Source organism: Phaethon aethereus (genome assembly GCF_964289735.1).
Source record: "Phaethon aethereus genome assembly, chromosome: 5".
NCBI lineage: Eukaryota > Metazoa > Chordata > Aves > Phaethontiformes > Phaethontidae > Phaethon > Phaethon aethereus.
In genome coordinates, this window is record NC_138579.1 from 71,768,023 (window position 1) to 71,791,671 (window position 23,649).

The 23,649-nt window shown below is 50.2% G+C and overlaps 2 protein-coding genes across 2 annotated transcripts; one reads left to right on the forward strand and one right to left on the reverse strand.

The window, feature by feature from the left end:
- Positions 1-196: 196 nt before the first annotated feature.
- SIRT3 (sirtuin 3) lies at positions 197-5,593 on the forward strand (the record flags this gene model as incomplete). The annotated part of the gene is made up of 8 exons (XM_082000066.1): positions 197-239; positions 374-506; positions 1,522-1,719; positions 2,332-2,564; positions 2,722-2,822; positions 3,036-3,197; positions 3,626-3,835; positions 5,573-5,593. 8 exons carry the CDS (start codon positions 197-199, stop codon positions 5,591-5,593), a joined length of 1,101 nt encoding a protein of 366 aa, XP_081856192.1.
- Positions 5,594-9,051: 3,458 nt separating this feature from the next.
- On the reverse strand, positions 9,052-22,997 carry RIC8A (RIC8 guanine nucleotide exchange factor A). The gene is made up of 10 exons (XM_082001120.1): positions 22,379-22,997; positions 19,209-19,256; positions 15,513-16,127; positions 14,774-14,868; positions 13,740-13,890; positions 12,968-13,063; positions 12,508-12,652; positions 11,896-12,040; positions 10,763-10,882; positions 9,052-9,908 (listed from the first exon to the last, which is right to left on the reverse strand). The coding sequence occupies exons 1-10, from the start codon at positions 22,460-22,462 to the stop codon at positions 9,788-9,790; spliced, it is 1,620 nt and encodes a 539-aa protein (XP_081857246.1). The 5' UTR covers positions 22,463-22,997; the 3' UTR covers positions 9,052-9,787.
- Between the last annotated feature and the right edge of the window lie 652 nt (positions 22,998-23,649).

Sequence of the window (23,649 nt, forward strand, 5' to 3'; positions counted from 1 at the left end):
CCCCCCTCTCGCGGCCTGCCTCCTCCCTCCCCAAACAAACACCCCCAGAATCCCCGAAACGACCCAAAACGGGGCGCGGGGCAGCGGGAGGAGGGGTGAGGCCAGGTCGCTGCCAGAGAGGCGGGCGCGCCTACTCGGGCCATTGCGGTAGCGCCGCGGCCGGTGCCCGGCGGCGAGCGCGGCCGCTGCCGCGGCCATGGAGCGGCGGGCGCGGCGCGGCGGCGGGCTCCTGGCGGCGGGTGAGCCCCGGCCGGCCGAGGGAGGGGATCGGGTGCGGGGAAGGGCCCTGAGGGGAGGCAGCACCGTCACCCGCGCGTTGCTGCCCTCCGTGTCTCCGTCAACACCCGTTCACCGGCTCCGCGCTTTCTTGCAGCATGGAGGAGCCTGTGGGAGCGCGGCCCCAGGGATGGCGGCGGCGGCAGCAGCGGCGGCGGCCAGCGGGGCCTGGCTCGGCTCTCCCTTTGCCCTGGGCACAGCGAGGGGGCAGTTGGCTGCGGAGCACGGAGGTAGGGCTGGCTCGCTCGGCGCGCCCACCGCCTCACGGCCAGTGCTGGTGCCTGATGCCCACCAGGCCTCTGCACCGGGCTGCCAAGGGGAAGGAACCGATACCGTCAGGATGCGAGCATGGGCTGGAGGACATCACCTTCCCTGTCTAAATAGGCAGATGGGTCACCATCTCCCTAAGCCAGAGCTGGCCTGGGAGCTCGAAGAGTAGAGAGATGTACCAAGAAATATCAGTGGTTGCCGGATTGTGAATTTAGCTCCCTGGGAACCTGCTGTGACAAGGCAGAGCCATGCCCTGGTGAAGGCAGTGTCAACCACACTAAGGCTCAGTTGACACTTATGGCTCGGCAGTTGCTATTTGCGGATTGCCAAGACCCAGCAGCTCTCTCTTGGCTCTTCGCGTTCCCACGCCTTCTCTGGACTGCTGATAATGTCCTGCACCAGCAAGCGCTAATTGTGCGGGGAGAAGCTGTTCCTTGAGATGATAATGACTGTTCTCTGCCTCTTCTGTACATAGTGATGGCCTGTGACTCCTTTAGGGCTTTGCCATCTACACGTGGAACTCTCTCAAGGCAGAGCCCTTGGGGGAAAGAGAGAAATTAAAATATCTGTGATAACCCAGGCAGCGTTGTTGCAGGGTGACCGCATCACCCTGTTAGAAACTTCTTGAAACTCGGGACATAGAAAAAAGTCCTCCTTACCCCAAGAGCCATGTAAATTGACTATGAGACTTGCACATCTCAGTGCTACTGTCCATCCCCTGCCCAAAAAACCCTCTCATAGGGCTACCAGTGATTGGGTAGTTTTAGATTTGCCTAAGTGCAATGGAAGGTATCTACTCCTGCGGTATGGATTAGACTAATGGTTAAGCTTTCTCCTTGTTAAGTACTAGCACACAGTCCTGCCGATTGAAGAGCTTTCTGCAAGATTCTTCGGGTGGTTTTCTCCCCTGAGCAGTTTTCAGCTGGCATTGCTGTCGGCATGCTACCTGCTGTGCTTTCTCTCTGTTCTGAGCAGGATCCAAGGGACCAGGCCCCTCTCTTTGTCTGCTGCTGCCAGAGCTGTTTTAGGAATGGGCAGATGGGGAGATGACAGTGGGAAGCAGAAGCTCACCCTGCAGGACGTGGCAGAGCTAATTCGGAAGAAGGAGTGTCGCCGAGTGGTGGTGATGGCTGGCGCTGGGATTAGCACACCCAGTGGCATCCCAGATTTCAGGTAGGGCCTCCATTGTTTCATTTGTCCTTTTTCAGTGCTGGGAGGGCCAAGATCTTCAGGTTGGACAATGCTGGTGCCTGCTACTCCTCTCACCCCTCCATTTTGTTTATCTATGCCAGGCTAGACTAGGCACAGGAGTTTCCATGCCTGCTGATCCTCCTTCTCCAGCCAAAGGAGGCTGGCCTCACCACTCAGACTTTGGGCCATTCCTTGTCCCAGGTCTTCATGATGGTTGCTTAATTCTGTGGCTGCACTCACTGCACCACCTCGGACACGAGAGAAGAGCCGATGTGGCCGTGGCACAGGCTCAAGATGCTCCAGCTAGAAGACAGCATGGTCCTCACAGCATGTCAGCATAGACCTTCCCTTCCTCTGACTGCGGGCACACCTCTGCAGCCGGGAGAAGGTGGGGTGGCAGTAGAGCAAGGATGGGAGACAGGTTCCTCAGTCCAGGGGTAGTTTCAGCTGCTCTCTTGACACACAATGGACAGCACAAAGCAGCCAGAACCCAAGGACCTGGCTGTCCGCTCCATTGTGTCTTGGTCTGGCTCTGTGGTGGGTGGCATCTCTTCTTGCATTCTGACTCCTGGCCCCGCTCTCCTCTCTTTGCAGGTCCCCGGGGAGTGGCCTCTACAGTAACCTTGAGCAGTACAACATCCCATACCCAGAAGCCATCTTCGAACTGATGTATTTTTTTGTCAACCCTAAGCCCTTTTTCACTTTGGCCAAGGAGCTCTACCCTGGCAACTACAGACCCAATTATGCCCACTATTTCCTGAGACTCCTGCACGACAAAGGGCTTCTCCTGCGCCTCTATACCCAGAATATTGACGGGCTGGAGAGAGGTGAGTTTTCGTTTCCCCAGTTCTCAGCAGCAGAGTGCCAGGAAGACATGAGGGCGAGAAGCAGAATAGGCAGCAGGACTGGAGAAATGGCCAGTGAATGTGGAGTTTCTGGTTCAGTCACCTCACGCTGAGCTGGTCTTCTCCCACTGTGTTCCAGTTGCTGGGATCCCTCCAGATAGACTGGTGGAAGCTCATGGCACCTTTGCCACTGCCACTTGTACGGTCTGTCGAAGGAAGTTCCCAGGAGAGGACTTCAGGGTGAGTGGTGGCAGTTGGGCATTGATACATACATTAATGCATGGAGAGGAAGCTGTTGCAGGCCTGTAATTTTGCCCACAGGGCCAAGAGGTTTTATTGGAGGGGACCAGACTTGGGGCTGGATGTTGCTGTGAGGATGTGTTGTGGTTCTGACCCTGCTTGTGCAGGTATGCGCTGCCCCATAACAAGTCGTGTCGGGTGCTCTTGCTTCAGGGGGATGTCATGGCAGACAAGGTCCCTCACTGTCCGGTCTGTACTGGAGTCATCAAGCCTGACATTGTGTTCTTTGGCGAGGAGCTCCCGCAGCGCTTCTTCCTGCACGTGACAGACTTCCCCATGGCAGACCTGCTTTTCATCATCGGAACATCCCTGGAGGTCTGGGACTAAGGGAAACCCCTGCTCACAAAGGGAAAAAGACACATGGAAAATGGGGCCCAAGGGGACTCTGCAGAAGAGAGAGGGTTTAGAGGAGAAGGCGAGAAACTGCGTTATCGAGGTAAAATTTGAGGTGGCAGGGTGAGAAATAGGATGCATGCACTCCAGGAGACCCTTGGAAAACCTTGTGTGCTCCCGGTAAAGGTGGGCACCTGCAGGGCAAGCGATGAGTTTTGCAGCTACCTGAGGAAAGGCCACAGGGTAACCGGTGACATCCGTAACGTGTTCAAAACTGGGATAGCTTAGCGCATGATGGGAGAACTGTTAAACACAGCAGTTACAAGCTTGGTGTGCAGTGAATTCATGGCCACAGTGCTGCTCAGCAGGGTGACCGTCTCTCTCTGCTCCTTTGGGTTCCCCTCCTTCAGGTGGAGCCCTTTGCCAGCCTGGCAGGGGCTGTTCGCAGCTCTGTTCCCCGAGTCTTGATCAACCGAGACCTCGTAGGACCCTTCGCCTGGCAGCAACGCAACAATGACATAGCCCAGCTGGGGGACGTGGTCAGTGGGGTTGAGAAGCTGGTGGAGCTGCTGGACTGGAAGGAAGAAATGCAAACACTAATTCAGAAGGAAAAAGAAAAGGTGGGAAAGGGCTTAGAGCCCCGCCTCCCTTCCTTAGCCTCTTTGTTCCTTGTGCTGGAGTTATCCTGGGGGGAGCAGGTTTGCTTGCTGGGTTAGACCTGCACCACAAACACTGTCACACTTGCAGTCTGCATTCAGAGGAAAGGACCACAGAAAAGTGCAAAAAAAATTTTAAAAAGCCCACCAACCCTCAGTGCTGTTTCACAGTGAAGGTGCCACAGAGCAGAGTGCTGTGTTGCTGAATGTTTCAGTGGTACAGAAGGGGACGATGCAGATCTGCCCACCTCAGATGAGACAAGAAGAATACGGAAAAGGCCAGGCTTTGGGTTGAATGAGAGCACTTGAGCACTTCTTCAAGCAGTGATCCACTCAGTTACTAAAAAGCTTTCTGCTGATTTCATCTTTTTTTTGTTGTTGTTGTTCCCAAACACACTGAAAAAGCCCTATAGATGAAGGTATGGTTTCCTGGAGCTGGCGGTGACCAACCAGAAATTCCCTCTGTCATCTATCAGATTAATCCAGTACAGTCTTGTAAGTCAGCAGAGGACTCACCTTTGCACTTAAGCAACACAAAAGATGGGCACTCTCTTCTTCAGGCAACGCTTCCCTCATGCAAGGAGACTAGAAAACTCCACTGAGCGTGCAGACACGCAGTGGGGCACGCGTTCGGGTGCTGATGCTGCTGTTCAGGCATTGGCTTTTACACTGAATTTTCCCCACCTGAGCCTGTGATGCTGTTAATGGCACATTAACACGAGTAATTACTGAGCTAAACCAAGGAGCAGAACCAAGCATCACCTTAGTAGAGCTTTCCTCTTTCTGTACATTCACTTAATTGCTTTGGTTTCATTTCTAGTGGGTTTTTTTGGTCATTGCGAGAAATAAGTAATAGTAGTAACAAAAAGGAGTCTCTAATTGCACTCCGAGAGCAAAGAAGGTACTGCAGGGGCCAGCCATGCGACCAACAGCAAGCAGGAGGCAGGGGTGAGGGTACTTGCTGCACCTGACAGCACTGAATTATTAACTAAAGACTTGACTTTCTCCCCTGTTGATCATTTATTTCCCTATGCCATTCTTCTTATATGTGTAATCTTCTGAGATCTTCCAAAGTGAAAAATTGTAGGAGAGCAAGTTCTTAATTAATTTGAGTTTAGTGCTAATGTTAATTATTACATTACTTTAGACCTGCTGGGAAGATTTTTCCACATTTGGCATCAAACACTTTTTAAACTTTTTATTTAAGCAGTTGTAACTTGTGGGCTGGGCCAACTCTTCCACTTGTGTACATGGACACAGCTCCATTTGTATGTAGTAGGGCTCTGCCAACTCAGTGTAGTCAGAAGCCAGTTGTATTTTTAACAGATATACTGTCCATACATGACTTCTTTGACCCAAGAGAAAATCTGGCTTCAGGATTCCAATTTTAACATCCAGGTTGTTTTTCCTTTCATCACATTATGGGGTAGGAATGAATATGAATTATTAGTGTCTTGGTTAGGTTTTTGTTTTTTCACTGCAAGCGTTTTTGCATTTGTATGAGATCAGGCAGCCCTTGGTTTAATGCTTGTGCTGCTCTCAATCATTGATGGATAACGCTGATGTAAATGTGGTAAAGCATGAAAACCAAACTCCTCCTCACTCTGGGATTTTGGTGCCAGGAAGCATTGCTGGCTGAGCTAACAGGGCTGGCAGGCTTGAGGCACCCTAGCAAACACTGTGTGGTCTTTCTATTTTTAGCTGGATGCAAAAGACAAATAGGACAGCTGGCTCCCTGCTGCTGGAGGGCGATGTTCACCTTGAAAAGGAGACATTGTCATGCTCAGCATGGGCAGAGAAAGAGATCATGGCAGGGAGCTGTGGAAGAGGCCATCCGGCTCTGCAGCAGGAAATCCACACAGGACTGGCACTGTGGGGAGGAGGGGATGCTCGTGGCTCAGTCCTGCCAGCCTGGAAGCAGAGCGGAGAGGCCCTTACCCACGAAGGGACACTGAAGGGAGCAAAGCCCAAATGCCAAGCTGCAAACTGGTTCTGCATATGAAGGCTTTCCTACCCGAGACTTCAGAACAGTTGATGTAGCCACCAAGCACTGTTCCTTCCTTGTCTTGCCTCATTTCGGCACCCACTAGGAGAGACTTTGCTCTTCCACAGCTCTGGCTGTCACCCATTGGCACACCATTTGACCATGCCCAGCCCAGAGAGCTTCACCAGTAAGTGGCTGGGAGCTCGCGGCAGCATGTCAGATGCGCTGTGCGTATGCAGCTTGCCCTTTGGGGCTCCCTCCTTCTGAGCCGTCCAGCCTCGGAGACTCCCGGAGCGCCTGGTTTTCAAGGAGCAGGAGTTGAACATGCCATGAAGGTCAGACCTTAAGGCAAGACAGTCTGGAGTGAGTTTTCCAGCTCCTGCCACCAGACTGAGCATCTACCAACTCCTTTCACAGCTCCTCCTCAGATACTCTTCTTTTAGTCCTGATCTTTCAGCTGCTGCAGACTGTTTATTCTTCAGATGAAATCTCTGCTAATCAGGGGAGAAATGCTGTCATGGCGGGGCCTGCCCCCCATTCCTGTTCAGGAACACCAACTCAAGCTGCTGGGAGAGTTTTGAATTAGTGTAGTTAATTATTTAATAATAAAAAGAGTTCTAATTCTTTTGCCGATGTCACCTGAAGCTTTTTCTGTAAACTTCAGACCTTCCCTACTGTTCGAACACATCCTGTCCCCACCACCACTCCTTTCACCTGCTTTTTTTACCACCTTTTTTTTTCTTTTTAACTTTACACAACTGCCTTTCCTCGCTGTAAATGCTGTCCCAGGGAGAGGCAGCATCAGAGCAGTGCAGTGATGTCCTGCTCTTTCCCAAACATGCCCTACCAGATGTACTTTGCATGTCACAGGTGTAGCAGAGCCTCTTCCCTGCAACAGAGCATGAATTTCATCTGCCCAGCACCCAAATTTGGTGGTGGGGACTGAAAGCACACCCAGGTGGCCCTGGCTGACCCATCTGTTTATCACAGCACCTGTCCTAAGAGGTAATCCCAGATCAGTACCAGCTCTAAACAAGTACAACAAAATGCAAAACATTTTATGCCACCATTTTGTTACTGTTAATACTGAACTGCAGAAAACCCAAGCAAAGGGTATAAAAACATCTGAGCACACAGCTGTGTCTTACTAACACTGGACACTGTTACTGACTTCTATGCCTAAAAGCCCTTCCCAGGGCAAAGCTAGAGCCTCAAAACACTGTCTTACAGCTATCTGTTTACATAATTCAAAGTGTTTGGACCTAATACTCATCCGCTATAAATCAGACTAGCTCTAGGGACCCCACACAAGCCTGGCACATCTACTGCTAATGCTACAGGAACAGAGAGTTCGGCGCTTGGTGTCCCAGCTGCTTCCTTGAAGAAAGGTTTGAACAAGTTCCCATTCAGACCTGCAGACTTGTTTATCCAAATGCACAATTCAAATCTATCTGCATGTTCCTCCTCGCAGCCGGGACTGGCCCAGCGGAAGCGTTTGCGTGGCCTCAGGAAAAGCAGAAGGGCTGTTCTCACTTTGCAGAGCACCAGAAGCCTCGTAGCATGTTGCTTCACACTTAAAATGGTGGCAACGTGTTGTTTTTAACGCATACCCCGTTTATAAACCCTTACCCCAGAAGGAGCAAGTTCAGCCCCTGCACCGGGGCTTTTCAAAGCAGTGCCTGTCAGGTGCAACTCAGGGTCCTAAGCACAACAGAAAGTTAGAATACAACATCATCAGAAGCACTGCATTAAAAATATATCCCCCACTTTTCCTTTTGCATGGAAAAAGTGTCCCTGCTCATTGCAGGGGGGTTGGACTAAATGACCTTTAAAGGTCCCTTCCAACCCAAGAATAGTTTATTCTATGATTCTATGAAAGCTTTGGAGAGCTTTGACGTCTGCATTTTCACATAGGTCTGTGGTGGGGTTTTTTTGCTAGTTACTTAAAAAAAAGTGAGAAATATGCAGTTGGCCTAAAAACTTCAACTGTGATACACTGAAGCTATATGAATCTTAGTGGCTCAGTTTTACATAAATATTGTATACCCTTGGGAGAGCCTAGAACTTTAATCACGACTACTGAAACAATTCTTAATGACTGAAGAACTAAACTAAATGAAGCAAGCATACCTTCAGGTTTTCACACCACAGAGACAGTCTCCAGAAAAAAAGAACCAGCTCCTAAAAATACACAGGCAGGAACACTCGCAAACCCTCTGCTCACCCCCGCTGCGCATCTGCAGCCTCCCCCAGACCCAGATTTCCTGGATGCCTGATGTGGTGCCCTGTTGTGGAGCCCAGCCAGTCTCTCCTGCCTCCCCACCAGAGCCCCAGCCCTGCTGCACTCGCTGCCTCACGGGGAGTGAGAAACCTCAGCAGACCCACACAGCCAAACAACCATCGGGGCTGGCTCGTATCCTACAAAGGCTGAGCAGCAAATCCCTGTTGCACAGGCAGAAAACAGAGCTGGCATGCACAATTTTCAACTATTATGGAGCATTTGTAAAGGAGATGAGGAACAGTCCTGTAACCAACCACGTGTTGTGAGGCCAGAGCGGTTGAGCTAAGATGATTTGCAATCCCCAAGCTTCAATGCTCACTAACTTTGGGATGCTCCATTCGGTTATACTTGGTGGATGTGGTGCAGGGAAAGGTTCTGGTTTAGCCCCAGTTCAATGTTACAATTTTACCTTCCTAATAAAACTGTAAAGTTCAGGGTGATCAGAGTAGAACCAAGTGCTAGTAAGAAACAGCCAAAGATACTTCCTTACTTGCTCAGAGCTATCACATTTGATGAATCACTGCCATGCACCCAATTGTCAGGTTTTCTTTATTCTAGCATCACTTTTGCATTCCTACTTGTGATAGTATGTTTTGGAGCTCTGGTACATGAGACAAACTGGAAGATGTTCTTTAAAACAATTCTTCTTTAAAAAGAAAAAAACAGAACAGAAAAAAGACAAATCTAAGCCACAGCAAAGGACAGGACTGACACCAGCCCCTGGGCACAAACAGCAGTGGACCTGTAGGAAAGCCAAGGCAGAGGAGAAAGCAGCAGACAAAGCACACAATTTGGCGTTTCATTTGGAAAGCGTGAGATGGGGAGAGGCTAATGCCAAAACCTAAACTCTGTGGTACAGGAATGCTGCACAATGCCAGAGACTGAATATCAGAGCGCTCCCAGCAGTAACCTGCATGTTTCTGTCCTGTGGCCGATGGGAATGCTGGCAGCTTCACACAACGGCTTCACTCGCCTCCCCACAGTGCACACGCCGCTGCCCTCCTCTGCACACTCGTAAGTCCACACGCTCCTGTTTTTGCACAGACACCGTCACGCCCGCAGCCATACACAACACACACACGTACGGCTATCTGCTGATGAAATGGATGCGCTGTGCCGAGACACCCCGCAGACACTGGTCCCCAAGAACTGCCGGGAGTAACCGCTCACACCCCTCTGCTGCAGTCCCACCTGCATTCCTGGGAAGCGGCTCCCCCCACATAGGGCCAGCAATGCATAGCTACGCACAGCGATGCACGCCCTGACAAGCAGCCGCACATATACAAGATGCTTCGCAGACTGCTGAACCCTGATGATGTGACAGAAAAATCCTCCCGCACCCCTTCTTCCCAAATATCATACGTTTAAAAAAAAAAAAAAATCCTACTGGAAAGTCCTGGAAGCAATTTGGAGTATGAAATCCTCAAGGCTGCTGACAGGAGAGACCAAGGTGGAGCCAGGCCACGAAGAGACTCTGGAAGGAGACACAGTTATGGAGCTGGAAAGGAGGCAGGAGGTGTTCCTTGTTGTGGACTGTGAGGTGTCCAGGCTGGATCCAGATCCCACAGGGAGCGCATCCTGGCCCAGTAATAGCCTCTGGGTGCAGCACCAGTTCTGGCGGGAGAGTGGATGGAGGCTCCCCAGCTCTGCATCAGTCCAGCCCCAGGTCCGAGTCAGATGACAACCTCTCCTCAGCCATATCGCGGATGGCATTCTCCATGGGGGCCAGGTTGCCGCTCGGCGTGATGCCCATGGGCTGGATGACTTGCTCTCTGCAACCAGGGAGGAGAGGGGGGAAGGTAACACAAACTGGCAGCTGACAACACGGGAACAGACAAGTACTACAGCAGAAATGTAGGACTTGTGGAAACCACCCGGAGACAGCCCAGAACCACCCCAGGCCACCACTAAGAATCCCTTTTCAGAAGTGGGGGACAGTTCTAGTAGCCATAAAACCTCCAGCATGGTGAGGTGATGGCTGGAAGCACAACCCACAAGTGTTGCCATTCTCAGGTGCCCTGGAATAGGCTGATTTGGGTCCTGTTCTGTGTGGTACAGGATTGCCAGAGGAGAACTAGCGCTGGCATCGGCGCTCCTCTCCCTCTAACACACGATGGCAATACCTGCATTAAATACACTGCCCTTTTCCTCCCCACCCTTGGGGGTGGTCTGAACTCAGTTGGCAGACTCCAGGTTCCTCTGTGGCACCTATTAATGATGGATGAAAGATGACTAGAGAAGGCACTCCTGCAGGGAAAGGGATTGGTGACACTGGCTGCTATCTGTCCCCAAAACGCTGCTTCCTCCTGAGCACCCTGCCAGGACAGTGGCTGCTGCTCTTACTGAGCACCTGGCCAAAGCTGGTGAGGCAGCAGGTGCAGGCATATAGAGGAATTTCACAGTATGCCATCATGCCAAGAGGTGTATGAGGCTTGCAGTGCCTTCCTCTCCACATAACGGGGCCCAGCTTAAGGAAATATTTCCCCATGTATCTCCCCCACTCTCTCTCACATCCCTTCAGTTAGTAGTGGCCTTGGGAATACATTCAAAGAAAGGTCCGAGATAAACGTAAATCACAGACATGCAGGTGCTAGTGCAGATGTAAATATACACATTTTTCTAGTACCTGGACAATTTGTCAAACATGTTGACTAACTTCATGGCTTCATATTCCTTCTGCTCTTCGGTCATCCCTTCCATGGGGTTGGGTAGTTTCTCCTCGACACGTCCTGTCACAGGATTAATGCTGCAAGAAGAATAATGAGGCCAGGGCAAAGGAGGGAGGTAAAAAAGGGCTGTTTAAAAACTTTCTTTGCTTCTACTGAGCACAGGAGCACAACAGCAAGATTGGTCGTCATTGCTCCTTGTCTCGTTAGCCCCAAGTGCTATTGCAGTGCAATGCGGTGCTTCCAACCTCTTTCTGTTTTATGCACAGTTGTCCCCCCTAAAAATCCTTCCTATTTCTCTGGTGCGAGCAACACCCCCATCCTGCCAATTCCACAGTGCAGTTTTAAAACAGGTGCACAAGGACAGACAACACTTTTTCCCTCTCCTTAAGTCAGCAGGCTAAAAGCTAGCACAGGAAAAAAAAAACAAAACCCCAACCTGTAGACCACATTGAACAGGATGCTAGAAAGTATGGGACCCACAGCTGGTCACAGTCCTGGAGCTGCCCCTGCACACCACTCATCCTCCATCCACCACCCACTAGCAGGCAAAGACCAAAAAAACCCCAAACCCCAAAAAACAGCTCACTCCAGCAGCACAGGGCTCTAGAAACGGACAGGAGTAATTGTCACTTCCAACCCTACTGCAAGAAAGGACCACCCTTATCCCAGAGCACAGTAAAAGCCTGACACTGTGGAGAGATGTGTGAATGCCAAAAAAAGCATGCAAGATCCGGATTAGAGAGAGATATACTGCCACGTGCACACCATGAACAGGTCTGGTGCAGAATGGGCTCCAGCTGAAGGAACCCAACTTGCTCTAGAGCCTGTGCCCAGCTGCAGGGACCAAATATATGCACCAGTGACCACGCGCACCGTGAGCAGCTACAGCTACAGAGGCATTCCACCCAAGGAACAGGCAGAGAGGGTGGAACAAGACAAAGGTAAGGGTGAAACTGTTCAGTAATGTGGAAGGAAATGCGCATGTGAAAGAGGAGGACAAGGGAGATGGCAGGGAGGCAGAGGGACAGAGCAGGAATGGGAAGAAGGTGTAGGAAAAAGGGTGCTACAGAGGGGAAGCAGACTTCTTTACTTGGGCTTTGCCTCTTTGTACTCCTCAGTGTCTGTGTCTTCATCTTCTGAGTACTCTCCCTCTTCCCGACCACCAGCCATGAGGCCTCGTGCTGCCAGGAGCCCAGCTGCATTGCCGTAGCCCGTGTACTTCACAAACCGCGACACTGCCAGAAGAAGGGGAGAGAGACCACCCTGTGCTTCCCCTCCTGCCTCTCCAGCCCCATCTGCTCCTGTGTGCCCCAACAGCAAGATCGGTGCAAGGCCATAGAGACCCAGAAATGCCCAACGCTTCTTTGCGCTCTGACAGGGAGCAAGGCTCCCACACGACGCACCAGGAACAGCAGGGACACCACCCACGGGGTGGGGGTCTGAATGCAGGCCAGGTTTCTGCAGGGCGTTGGGTGTCCCCTGGCAGAACTTTTCATTCACTGCTGGCATGAGACAGCAACTCCTTCCCGCAGAGCACTTGGATACTCCCCACTTTCCCCTACCCAGTGTGTCTGGCCTAAGAGAAGACAGAAGTTCCTGTTGGCTGCAGAGGGTCACCCATCCCACGCTCTCTGGCTTGCCCAGAGGCCAAAGCACCAGGCCTCCCTGTCACCAAAGCCCACAACAAGCCCCTGAAACTCACCGCTCTCTTTGCAGAGCACAAAGAGGAACTCGGCTGCGCAGTGCTTCACGTCGGTGTCGATGTGGGTCATCAAACGCACCAGCTTGTTCCGCAGAGAGTTCCCCACCTCTGGCCGATTCTTCACATCTCGGAGTGGAGGCAGCACCTACCAGGGCACAGCAAGGGGTGATCAGTGGAGCTGGAACAGCAATGGCAGGTCAGACGGGGGGCGGGGAAGCAAGACATGTGTGTTTTACAACTCAGCTAAAACTAATAAATCCACAGAGTGTAGGAGATGTGGAAAAAAAATACTGTGGGTATCAAAGGCCCCAACAACCCATATATCTCTATATAGAACCTAGTAGAGCGCTAGAGGAGGTCTCTCTGGAGAATGGCAATAATCAGGTAGTTTGCTATTCTCCTCTCTCCTCAGTGCATCACTCACCTCCATCATTCAACTTTTGGCTGAACTACAGCATACCTTTGCCTTCAGGAACTTCCTCGTCTGGCGGTGGACTCGGGCACTCTCAGTCAGCAGATTCAGCACAGGGGTCAAACTCTCCTTCAGCTTGTGTCCCTGCAGAAGCATCCACAAAACAACCAACACGTTAGTCACACTCATCTCAACTTGTCTGGCTAGTAGTGGAGAACATGAGTACAGACCGTCAGGGAGACAGATGGACACTGAAGCTTTCCAGCCTCTGCTACAGGAACCTCAGTGCTTCGTCACTCCTCAAACTGCATGGTTTTCCAAGCTCTGCTCTGTGGCATGGCAGTGCTAGAAATACTTGTTTACGGCATCCAGAGTAGAGAAGGGCAGTGGTAAAATTTGGAGGCCCTTTGGAATAACTCCAGAGTCCGAAAACCACAGACAGCTTGGAAATAATGCAAATTCAGGCTTCCAGAAACTGTCCACTGGATCACTACCGAGTTGAGTGAAATGGAGCACCGATATTTCAATCACCCAGCTAATCATCTACCAGTCCCGCTACCCACAGTCCAGAAAGCAAATACACAGTAACCTTCCCAGTTGACAGATGTTGTTTTAGTCCTACCAACCACAACAGTTTCACCTCTGCTAAAAACTGCCCCTTCTATAAAGGGATATCTCCAAACTAACCATGCCTTCCTGGTGCTCCTGTGGGTTGGGCACTGGGCTTTTCAAGGTTGAATGCAGGCTGAAGGAAAGGTGCCTGGCAGTGAACTTGTGAAAATGAGCAGTGAGGAACTCGCACAGCAGCCTCACAGCTTACCCTGTCAAGGCGTCGCTCTAGGAAATCCAGCAGGATGCTGACTGCATCCATGTTGACACCCATGTACTCAAGCGAGCCTGGACGGACTTTTGGGGTCAGGAGGACATCCAGACATTTCAGGGGCAGATTGCCCAAAAGGTTAACCGTATGACTAGACATATAAAAAAAAAGAGAAGATAAGTGAACACATAGCCATGGATCTTTGTTCACAGTTCTTCAGCCATCCAGAAACGAAGATTTGTCACTAACTTCCAGGAGCGTGAGGACCCTGAGATCCAAGTTGTCTTTGGATTGCATCCCAAGCTCCTTACACCACTAAAAGGGAGTAAATTAAACTGCTTTTTGGGTAGTTGAACTATTTGCTGGGAGTCCAAAGAGACTTCAGTGACAAATGAGAAACCACGGATCTTGACACAGAGGCCAAGTTAGGACCAATCTGGGTGGTCAATGGTCTACCTCTATGGCCTCCTGCTGCATCACTCCTCACCTTCATGGTCAATGCAATGCATTGCTTCAGATTCCTCTGAGTATAGTTTTCTTGGGGACAAGATGGTGTCACCTGCCCAAAGCTGACACCCCTGGGCCAATAATGCTAAGCAATGTGAGAAAGGGAATCGCTCAGCATGGCTCAAGAGACAGATAGTTAATTACAGCCACCCCATGGACTCTTTAATTAAAGTATCAAACATCTGCTCTGGCAGGTTGCCCACTGAAGCGGGTGGCACTGTTGAGAAGGCCTGACACAGGGTACTGAATAAGGCCCTGGATGTCAGGCAGGCTTGGAGAGAACACTTCCTCCTGTAGGCCGGGAGGCCATGGCATTAGCACACATAATTTGACTGTAGGAAGGGCAGGGCTGCTCCCGAGTTCTAGCAGCATGAGGAGCCGCAGGCCAAACCAAAGATGCAAGCTTGTCAGCAGTGACCTTAGCAATCACCAAACAAGTAGAGGGTGTTAAAGCCAAGGTCAGGCAGGATCTGCCGTGGGGAGACCTGTTTCTAGTGAAGATCACGACCTAGTTATCTAACAAAGACCTGTGGAACTCCTCTGTCCGATCCTCTCCATCAGCAGAGATCATGAGGCAGTGGCGCAGGAGAGCACCCAAGTGCCGGTACAAAGCAGCATCTTCCTGGTCCCAAAACAGAAAATGAAAACCTTGATCAGGAAATGGGATCCTCCACACCGCAGAGCCTGCTGCCCCTGCAGCCCACAGCCCCATCCCTCCCTCCAGCAGCCTGATAACTGACAGCAGGCTGTTTAAGCGGAAGTAGCCTCCCCATTCTCCTTCTGAGGTCAATGCATAGTCTTCCTGCTGCTCAATACCTTTCCCCTCACTCTATGACACTGAGTCAAGGGCTGGAAGAGGCCCCAAAACAGGCCCGTGGATTAGCCAGAGATGTTTTCAATCACACCTTCCTTTGACCTTGTCCAGAAGGTGAAAGAGTACCAGGCCACACTCAGAAGCAAGTTAGTTATCTGGGGCCTCTGCTCTCCCACTTGTGCAACAAGTCATGTCATTAAGAAGGAAAAAAATCCAACTTTTAAATTGTAATGCTCTAAAAGTCTTAAGGGTTAATAATGCGTTGGAAAGAGGCAGCGCTCTAGGGAGGAAGGCCTAAACACACAAGTCTCTAACTACCTTTACATGCACCTGGGGACTGCATGAGGGCCAGCATCTAATACAAGGAAATGCAAGCGGAGGAGAAAACCAGTAGTCTACCCACAGCCCAGAGACGTGCGAATGTAGTGGGGTGGGACACCCAAGGAGCTTACCTCATCCACCTCCCTCTTGCTGGAATCAAAAGTAATATTGAAGAGCACTTTCAGGATCTCCATGGCTCGCTCTGTCTCCTGCCGAGGCAAAGGTGGGAGAAGTCCCTCCTCGGTGGCAACTTCATAGGGGTCCATCCACTTTACACCAAGGGTCAGCTCCAGGGTATCTGTCATCAGGCTGATACCCCTGAGCTCTTGGGCCAGGTGCTGCCGGATGTCCACCCTCAGCGCCGTCAGCAGGAACAGGAGACGCAGGTCAAAGAACTTCACTTCGTGAGGAAGACTCCTCTCGTTGTACAGTTTGATGCGCTTGGCCAGGCCCACCACCAGCCGGGCTTCAGCTGTCAGCTCCTGTGCCCTAGGGCTGCTGAAGACAATGTTGCAGAGACATTTGAGGGATTCCAGGATTACATCCAAGTCTGGGACCTCCCGGATGAGCTCCTCTGAGTAATCAATGCCAGCATGCCTGGAGAGGGTCTTCACGCCTTCCTTGGTGGTGAAAGGGTCAAGGCAGTATTTGTCCCGGGACAGGATGCGGATGCTTTCCAAACAGGTCACCTGGCAGGATGGCTGCAGCTCTCTTTCCAGGAACTTGATCAGCAGCTGGGCCATTTTCTGTGCAGCAAGAAACAAGTAATGCCTCGTGCACTAACACTTCACAGGGCTCCCCCCCAACCCCGTAATGCTCTGCCCTGGAAGACATGTGCATCACCTAGAGACAGGCCTGCTAACGGCTCTGATTCAGGTGTGCACTTGGCAGCACTCGAGAAGTGTTTGGCTCTGGCACCTGATCACTTCAAGCAAGGACACCCAGCAAGAAACAAAGGACGGCTGGGAGAGGGTATCAGATGTAAGGGGACAATATGAACATGCTACTATTGCATACTTTAGCTTCACCCGTGGTTAGGATGGTTCAGGCTAACATGGTTTACTTGACAGCTGCATTAAGCAAAGAGGGCAGCGCAAAAATGTCCCTTAAGGCTTCACTGAGAAGCAACAACCGACTCAACAGCTGTTCTCTGCTCCCACCCAGAGCCTTAAGATTAGGGAGGTATCTGCTTTGGGTGCTCCAGAAACAGACTGAAAATGTTGAGAGATGTGTCAGAAAATCTCTAAGGGAGGGTAAAAGGACCTAAGCAAGGCGAGAAGAGCATGTGATGCCCTAGGAAAGGAGGTGAAAAGACCTCAGGAGATTCAAGTAAGTAGTATCTCCCTAAACCTCAGTGCTGTCTGGAGACCTACTAGCCCAGATCCTCAGTAGGTACAGACTGGCAGAGCTCCACTAACACCAATTCACAAGAGCTGAAAAATCTCACCCTCGTGGATAACAGCACGGTACATAACAGCAAGCAATGGGAGTGTAAGAGCAAAGTTTGGTTTGAACCATGTGTAGCAACTCTTCACATTACACTAGTAATCCACTGCACACAGTCACACCTCAGTGAGGTACGATCTCACTACACCTCTTTAACAAAACACCTTATCAGAGCACATGTCTTTCCATGCATATTACAAGAGCAAAGGAATCCAAGATTGCAAGGTTTGCTATCAGTGTAAATGGCTTAACACAGCCTAATCAGTTATACTTCATAATAATAAAAGGACTGAGGGAAGGAATGAAGAAAAAATTAATTTTAGTCCTTAGTGTGAGGCTGGCAGAACTGAACAAGCTTTAGGTCATGAAGTATGCCCCACAATCACACCCTTGAGAAGTGAGAAAGTACAGTCATTCCTCTTCTCCTTCTATACTAGGAGGCAGAGACACAGGAGTTAAAGACACAATTGTAAGTCACCAAAGCCCCTAACTGACTCAGGTTAAAGTGACCTCAGAGCACATGTCCAGGGCTAGACCTCTGGAAGAACTGAGCACCAGGAACTAGATGGTGATGCTCAATTCATCTTTCATGACATACACCCCAAAAGTGGAGCATCCCAATGCTGTGCCTGAATTCAAAGCCCGTGTGACTGTCCTAGCTCAAACAGCAAGTCAGTGCAAGGCAAAGAGCTCGGATCTTGTGAAATCCAATCCTACACATCAGGCTGTACCTGGAAAAACTTCATGCTAGCTTTAGCTGGCAAAGGCACGGACAAAAGAGGTCCCATTCTCCACCTTGATTGCCTGGTCCACACTTGCTGTGCTAACACAGGCATCAACACAATCACCCAATGAATTGGACCACAAAACTGATTCAGCTGGAAAATAATCCAGGAAAGAGAGTTACCCTTTAGACAGATCAGACCACCAACCATGTGCAGCCACACAAAGGTCTGCCCTGGCATGAAAGAACTCGAGTTCTTTCTCTGAGGGATCGAGTGCTCCCTCAGTAAGTTTGCAGATGACACCAAGTTGGGTGGGAGTGTTGATCTGCTGGAGGGTAGGAGGGCTCTGCAGAGAGATCTGGACAGGCTGGATCGATGGGCTGAGCTCAACTGTATGAGGTTTAATAATAATGGTTTATGAGGTTTTAATAATAATGGCTGCCACGACAACAACCCCATGCAACGCTACAGGCTTGGGGAGGAGCGGCTGGAGAGCAGCCCGGAGGAAAGGGACCTGGGGGTGCTGGTTGACAGCCGGCTGAACATGAGCCGGCAGTGTGCCCAGGTGGCCAAGAAGGCCAACAGCGTCCCGGCCTGTATCAGCAATAGTGTGGCCAGCAGGAGTAGGGAAGTGATTGTGCCCCTGTACTCAGCACTGGTGAGGCCGCACCTCGAATACTGTGTTCAGTTTTGGGCCCCTCACTACAAGAAGGACGTTGAGGTGCTCGAGCATGTCCAGAGAAGGGCAACGAAGCTGGTGAGGGGTCTGGAGCACAAGTCTTATGAGGAGCAGCTGAGGGAACTGAGGGGGTGTTCAGTCTGGAGAAAAGGATGCTGAGGGGAGACCTCATCACTCTCTACCACTACCTGAAAGGGGCTCGTGGCGACGTGGGTGTTGGTCTCTTCTCCCAACTAACTAGTGATAGGAAGAGAGGAAATGGCCTCAAGTTGCACCAGGGGAGGTTTAGACTAGATATTAGCAAAAATTTCTTCACTGAGAGGGGGGTCAGGCATTGGAACAGGCTGCCCAGGGAGGTGGTGGAGTCGCCATCTCTGGAAGTGTTCAAAAAACGTGTGGATGTGGCGCTTCAGGACATGGTTTAGGGGACGTGGTGGCGCTGGATTAATGGTTGGACTTGATGAACTTGAAGGTCCTTTCCAACCTAGTGATTCTGTGATTCTGTAACTGCAAGAGTAGAAATGAACAGGCAGACGTGTTTCTTCCCGTTAAGTGCCAGATTACGCCAGCTTAAAGTATCTGTTAATACCCAGCCTTAGTCAAATCCTGCAGCTGTCTCGCAGCAAAAACACTTGCCCTCTAGAGGCCTGCATGTTGCTATGATCTTTGCCTAGTAGACTCATGCCACCAACACAAATGATCACACTTTTTATACATCCTTGACTGAGACTATATGCACCACGGAGCCCAAAGGGCTTGCTAATGCTGGAAGGATGCTGGCCTTTATCCTAAAGCACCAACTACTGATGGAAAAACTGGAGCCAGATGCTCTGCGCACACCATTCCCTAACCAAGTTAATGAAAAAACACTCATTTCTTCTCCTGTAGGAGCTGCCACCACCAAGCCCTGCTAGACAGAAGTACAAAGCAGCGGCAGATTTACACATCTAACTAGAGAAAACAAAGAGTGTGCCTACCTTCCTCTCTTCCCGCTCCTCATCGTCAAAGGTGAAGCACTGAGATTTCTGTGGGGGCGAAACAAAACCAATCAAAATAAGTAATAGGTTAAAAATCCACTGCACTGTTTCCCCCGGCCAGAGGAGGGACATTCAGCTGGAAAGCAGCAGGTCTAAAAACATACTGCAAAAAGCAGCGCATCTTCTCAAGAGAGTCCCCACCGGCACAGAGGCAGGGAATCAGCACGGCAAGGGGTGCCACAGCACTTAGAGAGGTCTCTGATACTTGTGGGGTTTGTAACAAGCAGCATCAGCTCCTCAAGAACAAGACAAATGGCAAACCTCCCTGCCGCCGAGGTTTTCAGTTCAGCCCGGGCTTTTCTTTCCAACACTGTTCCTACCTGGGCAACTCCAGCTACATGCTTCACAACTAGGGGGAATGAATCTGGTTTGAAAAGCACAGAGATGGACCATGCTACGAGGTCTGAAGTGCTTTCCTTGACCGAGGTCCCCGCTGTTCTGCAGGCCCCTGTTTCTCTTTCATCCTTGAAAGACATCCGTGATGAATATTACTCACTGCCCTCTTTGGCTGGCGCTACGGTGGAGGCTGAATGCCACAGGCCAAAGCTGTGCCCATCTGACAGATGGACTTATTTTTAAGTACTGCAGCAGTAAAGTGGGTATTCATCACAATCCAAATATCCTGTAATAGCCAGTAATTCCTCTGCTCAGTGACACCACCAAGCTGTGCCTACGCATTTCTCCCTTTGATATTTAGTGTTCCTTTTCCTGACCAAAAGAAAATACTGTCTCCTTGTTACCCGTGAGCAGACCCTGGTGGTTATTCAGGTCACGTTGTTTAAACACAAGAGTCCTGATCCCTACACCCCCATCATGTCCCTTTCCTCAATAAACAGTCCTGCTCTTTGTTCACAGGAAACATTTCTACGTTTCTCACTATTCTGGCTGTTATTTGTTGGACAGCCTCCTTTCTGGCTACATCTGCTTCCAGTGAGCTGGAAGCACAGGAGATCACAGGTGCCCTGGTGAAAAGCAGGACCTTCCAGTGAATGATGCAATCCTCACTTACACCAAGACAGCACTGGGTCCAAGTTTTGAGAATGAAAATGTTTAAAATTTATAAAACGCTAATTACGTACGTATAGATACAGCTAGACCAATAAATAGAGATATGCAGATATAATAATATCATAATTCTCCCATCATTTTCTTAGCACTCTGTCATTTTTTACTCAGTTACACTGCTTACACGTACAGAGCTGCTCAATAATGGTAATCAGTCTTCCCACAATCAATCGTTCTTATACTCTGTAGTTCTTGAGCAATTGCAATTCATGGACATCCCATCTATAGGTTTGAATGGCCGAGCTCGTCTCCCACTGTATTTATCACCTTACGAGTTGTCCAGTTGTCTAACTCTACCTGACTTCCAGCAAACCCCAGGGCTGACTGCACTCAGCTTTTGGAGGTCGCAGGTGTTCCTGGACTCACTCACTCAGCAGCTGTAGTCTCCCTGCCATTCACTGCCTGTTTTATGTGCTGCCAACTCCTGTCTGCTTAAAAGCAGAAGATACAGTTTGCAGATTAACTGTGTCACAGTCACCAAGATCCCAGGGATGGCTTTGGTCTTTCTAGCCTAAAACAAGCCGTGATGGACAAAGCAATGCCGACACGCTGCTTCAGAAACCGCAGGTGTGGAAGCGGGACAGCCGCACCCCTGCAGTGCCGTGCCAGGGGCTGCCCTCTCATGCTTTAGCCCTGTGAGCTGATCTGTGCGCAGGCTGTTGCGCCACGTTAAGAGGAACTGGCGGTTCAGTCCTGGAACCAATGTGCTCTGCAGACAACCATGCCTCTTGTTCTTTTCCCATCGCACCCTCTTTGCAGGCTCCTGTAATCTCATTCATGTGTATTTTTGCCATACCTGTAGTTTTGCTTTAGCTGTAGTTTATTCCCGGCAATCAAAGATTGACTGCATATGCAATAGTGAATTAAAATATATGCCCAGAAAAAGGATACAATACCATCCATTTTTACAGTAAAAAATTATACAAGGAAGTTGTTTAGTTTATCTCCAGTTTCATAATCCTCTTTGATTGCTCCATTTCTTCTAGTTGGGCTAGCAAAACCACTGACATTCTCACAAGTTTCCTACACTTGATACACTGACAAAAGATCCAGCTGGAGGAATTTGACAGAAAATACTGTTGTTTGATGCCTCAAGCTGGTTACACATCAAACTCCATTTGCACTCCCAATTTCTCCAGCATTACACCTGCTGTAGGTGATGTTAATCCTGCAGACTGTCTACAGAGACCTGCTCCTTCTTAGCCAATATCTCCCCTATTTCAAAACCAACTGCTGGAAATAGTTACACACTCTCCCTCTTGCACACTCGTGCAAACCATTCACAGCTTTTACCCACTGGCTTCCCACCTACTCAAGAATGGTGCAGAATGAGTCACGGAGTTCTGCAGGGCCAGCCCTACCCTGGTGGAAACCCTCTGAAGGAAATTTCCCTGACAACCGGTGTGTATTTCAAAAGGGATTTACCCCCCCCCGATAATCTTTTGCCACTTTAAGGCTATAAACACTTCCATCTCTCTTCCCAAGCATTATCTTTTTTTTTTTAATATTTTGTATTCATTATTCACTTCTTATTGTCAGCTTTCAGATAAGGCCCCTGTATCAAATTCCAGCAGCCTGTCCCTGTCTACCTCTAATGATCTTTTACTTGCAAATCACAACTATTTCACCTGCAGCTCCTCCCCAGGCCCCTGTTTTATTACTTCCAAACCTGGCTTAACATAAGAGCTCCTCCCACTTGGTCTTCACACTGATGTTTATTCCCCTGCCAGGTTTTACTTGGGATCTGGATAATAATTTAAAAAAAATCCCTTCTACATGCTTTCCTTCCAGTATACAAAGGAACCAAGAGAAAGAGAGGCTCCTTAGCTGCTTCCTAGCAAAACATCAAGCAACAAACCATCTGCAAGTAAAAGACGAAGCAGCCTGTGTAACATTTTTGTGGCAGTAACGCGCAGACAGATGCGCTCAGAGGAGACAGACCGGGGACAGCCGGATGGCAGAGAAATCCCACAACATGGCCAACCTGCTTCCAGGCTCGTAAACAGCAGCAGCTGACGTCAGGCAGAGGTCTGATGCTCACTCACCTCCTGGTTGTAGATCTGAAGCACCTTGAGAACTGTGTCCTGCTCCCCACTTTCCACCGTGGCTACCACACTCCTGAGCTCCATTATCTCAACAGTTCAGCTACAGCAGGAGGCGGAACTGGGAGGAAGGGGAGTGAGAGGGCTTCCAGGGCTCCTGGATAACAGCGATGCAAAGGGACCTCGACACACAGAGATCTGAGAGAGAGAGAAAGGGGTGGGGAAAGGAAGGGGAGGAAAAAAAAAAAACCACAAAAAAAAACCCAAGTGAGATTGCTCACGCTGTTGCATCCATAAAAGCAGAGCAGATGGATAACCTGAGTAAAGCCAGCAGCGAGCTTCCTCTCTCTCCCTCTAATCCTCTTCTTCCTCTCTTTGCTTTTCAATGTTTAATATATGCCCTCACAGTAAAGCACATGGGCAAAACCTTCCCCCCACCCAGCCAGGGGATTAACACAGAGCCGATAACAGCAGGTCCCTGAAATAGCTCTCTGCCTCCTCCTCCCCCTCCCCTGGTTGGCCTGATTTCTGTTACTGCACAGGAGGGGAAAAAAATTATCCAGAAACATTCCCGTGGAGTAAAAAGGGATGGAGAAGAAAGCCAGACATATAGGAAAGCATCCTCCCGGCTTGGTTGAGGCAGAGCTACCTTTTAAGATGGTGAAAAGAAAGAAATCGTTAGGATAATGTTGTATTCGCTGCTCCGTGCAGTCAGCGCCCGAGACGGGCTGTGCGTCAGATTACGGCAGATGCACTGCACATGCAGTAAAAATGCACGTACGAGGGATGGCTGGCCTCCAGGGCTCAAATCTTTGAACCGTTGCAAAGATAATGTGCCTGATGATAACAATGTAAATGAGCAGGTGCGCATAAAGACATGGATGATGAGGCTATTTTAGACATGGGCACAGGTTTAACAGCTCTCAGAGCCGTGCAAGTTCAGAGAGTAGGAAAGTCACTCCTAATGGTGGAAAACCTAGCAAACTCACACAGATGTGAGCACGTTTAGACCCCGTGTAGCTACGTACCGTGGTCTGCAGCGTGACCAAGCACTGGCCATACCTAATTACAAGAAACTGTGCTGACCCTGGGACCCTGAGCCGACAGCCCCAGGTTTCGGGGAGCGCGGGGGAGCGGCAGGGTACCCCCCTGCCCCGGCACGGCCAAGGAGGGGTTTTCCGAGACCAAGGGCAAGGCCCGTGTTTTGGAAGCCAGCAAACCGCCAGAAGAGGCGATCAGCTCAGCCCGGGAGGCGGCACGGCATCCCCACGCCG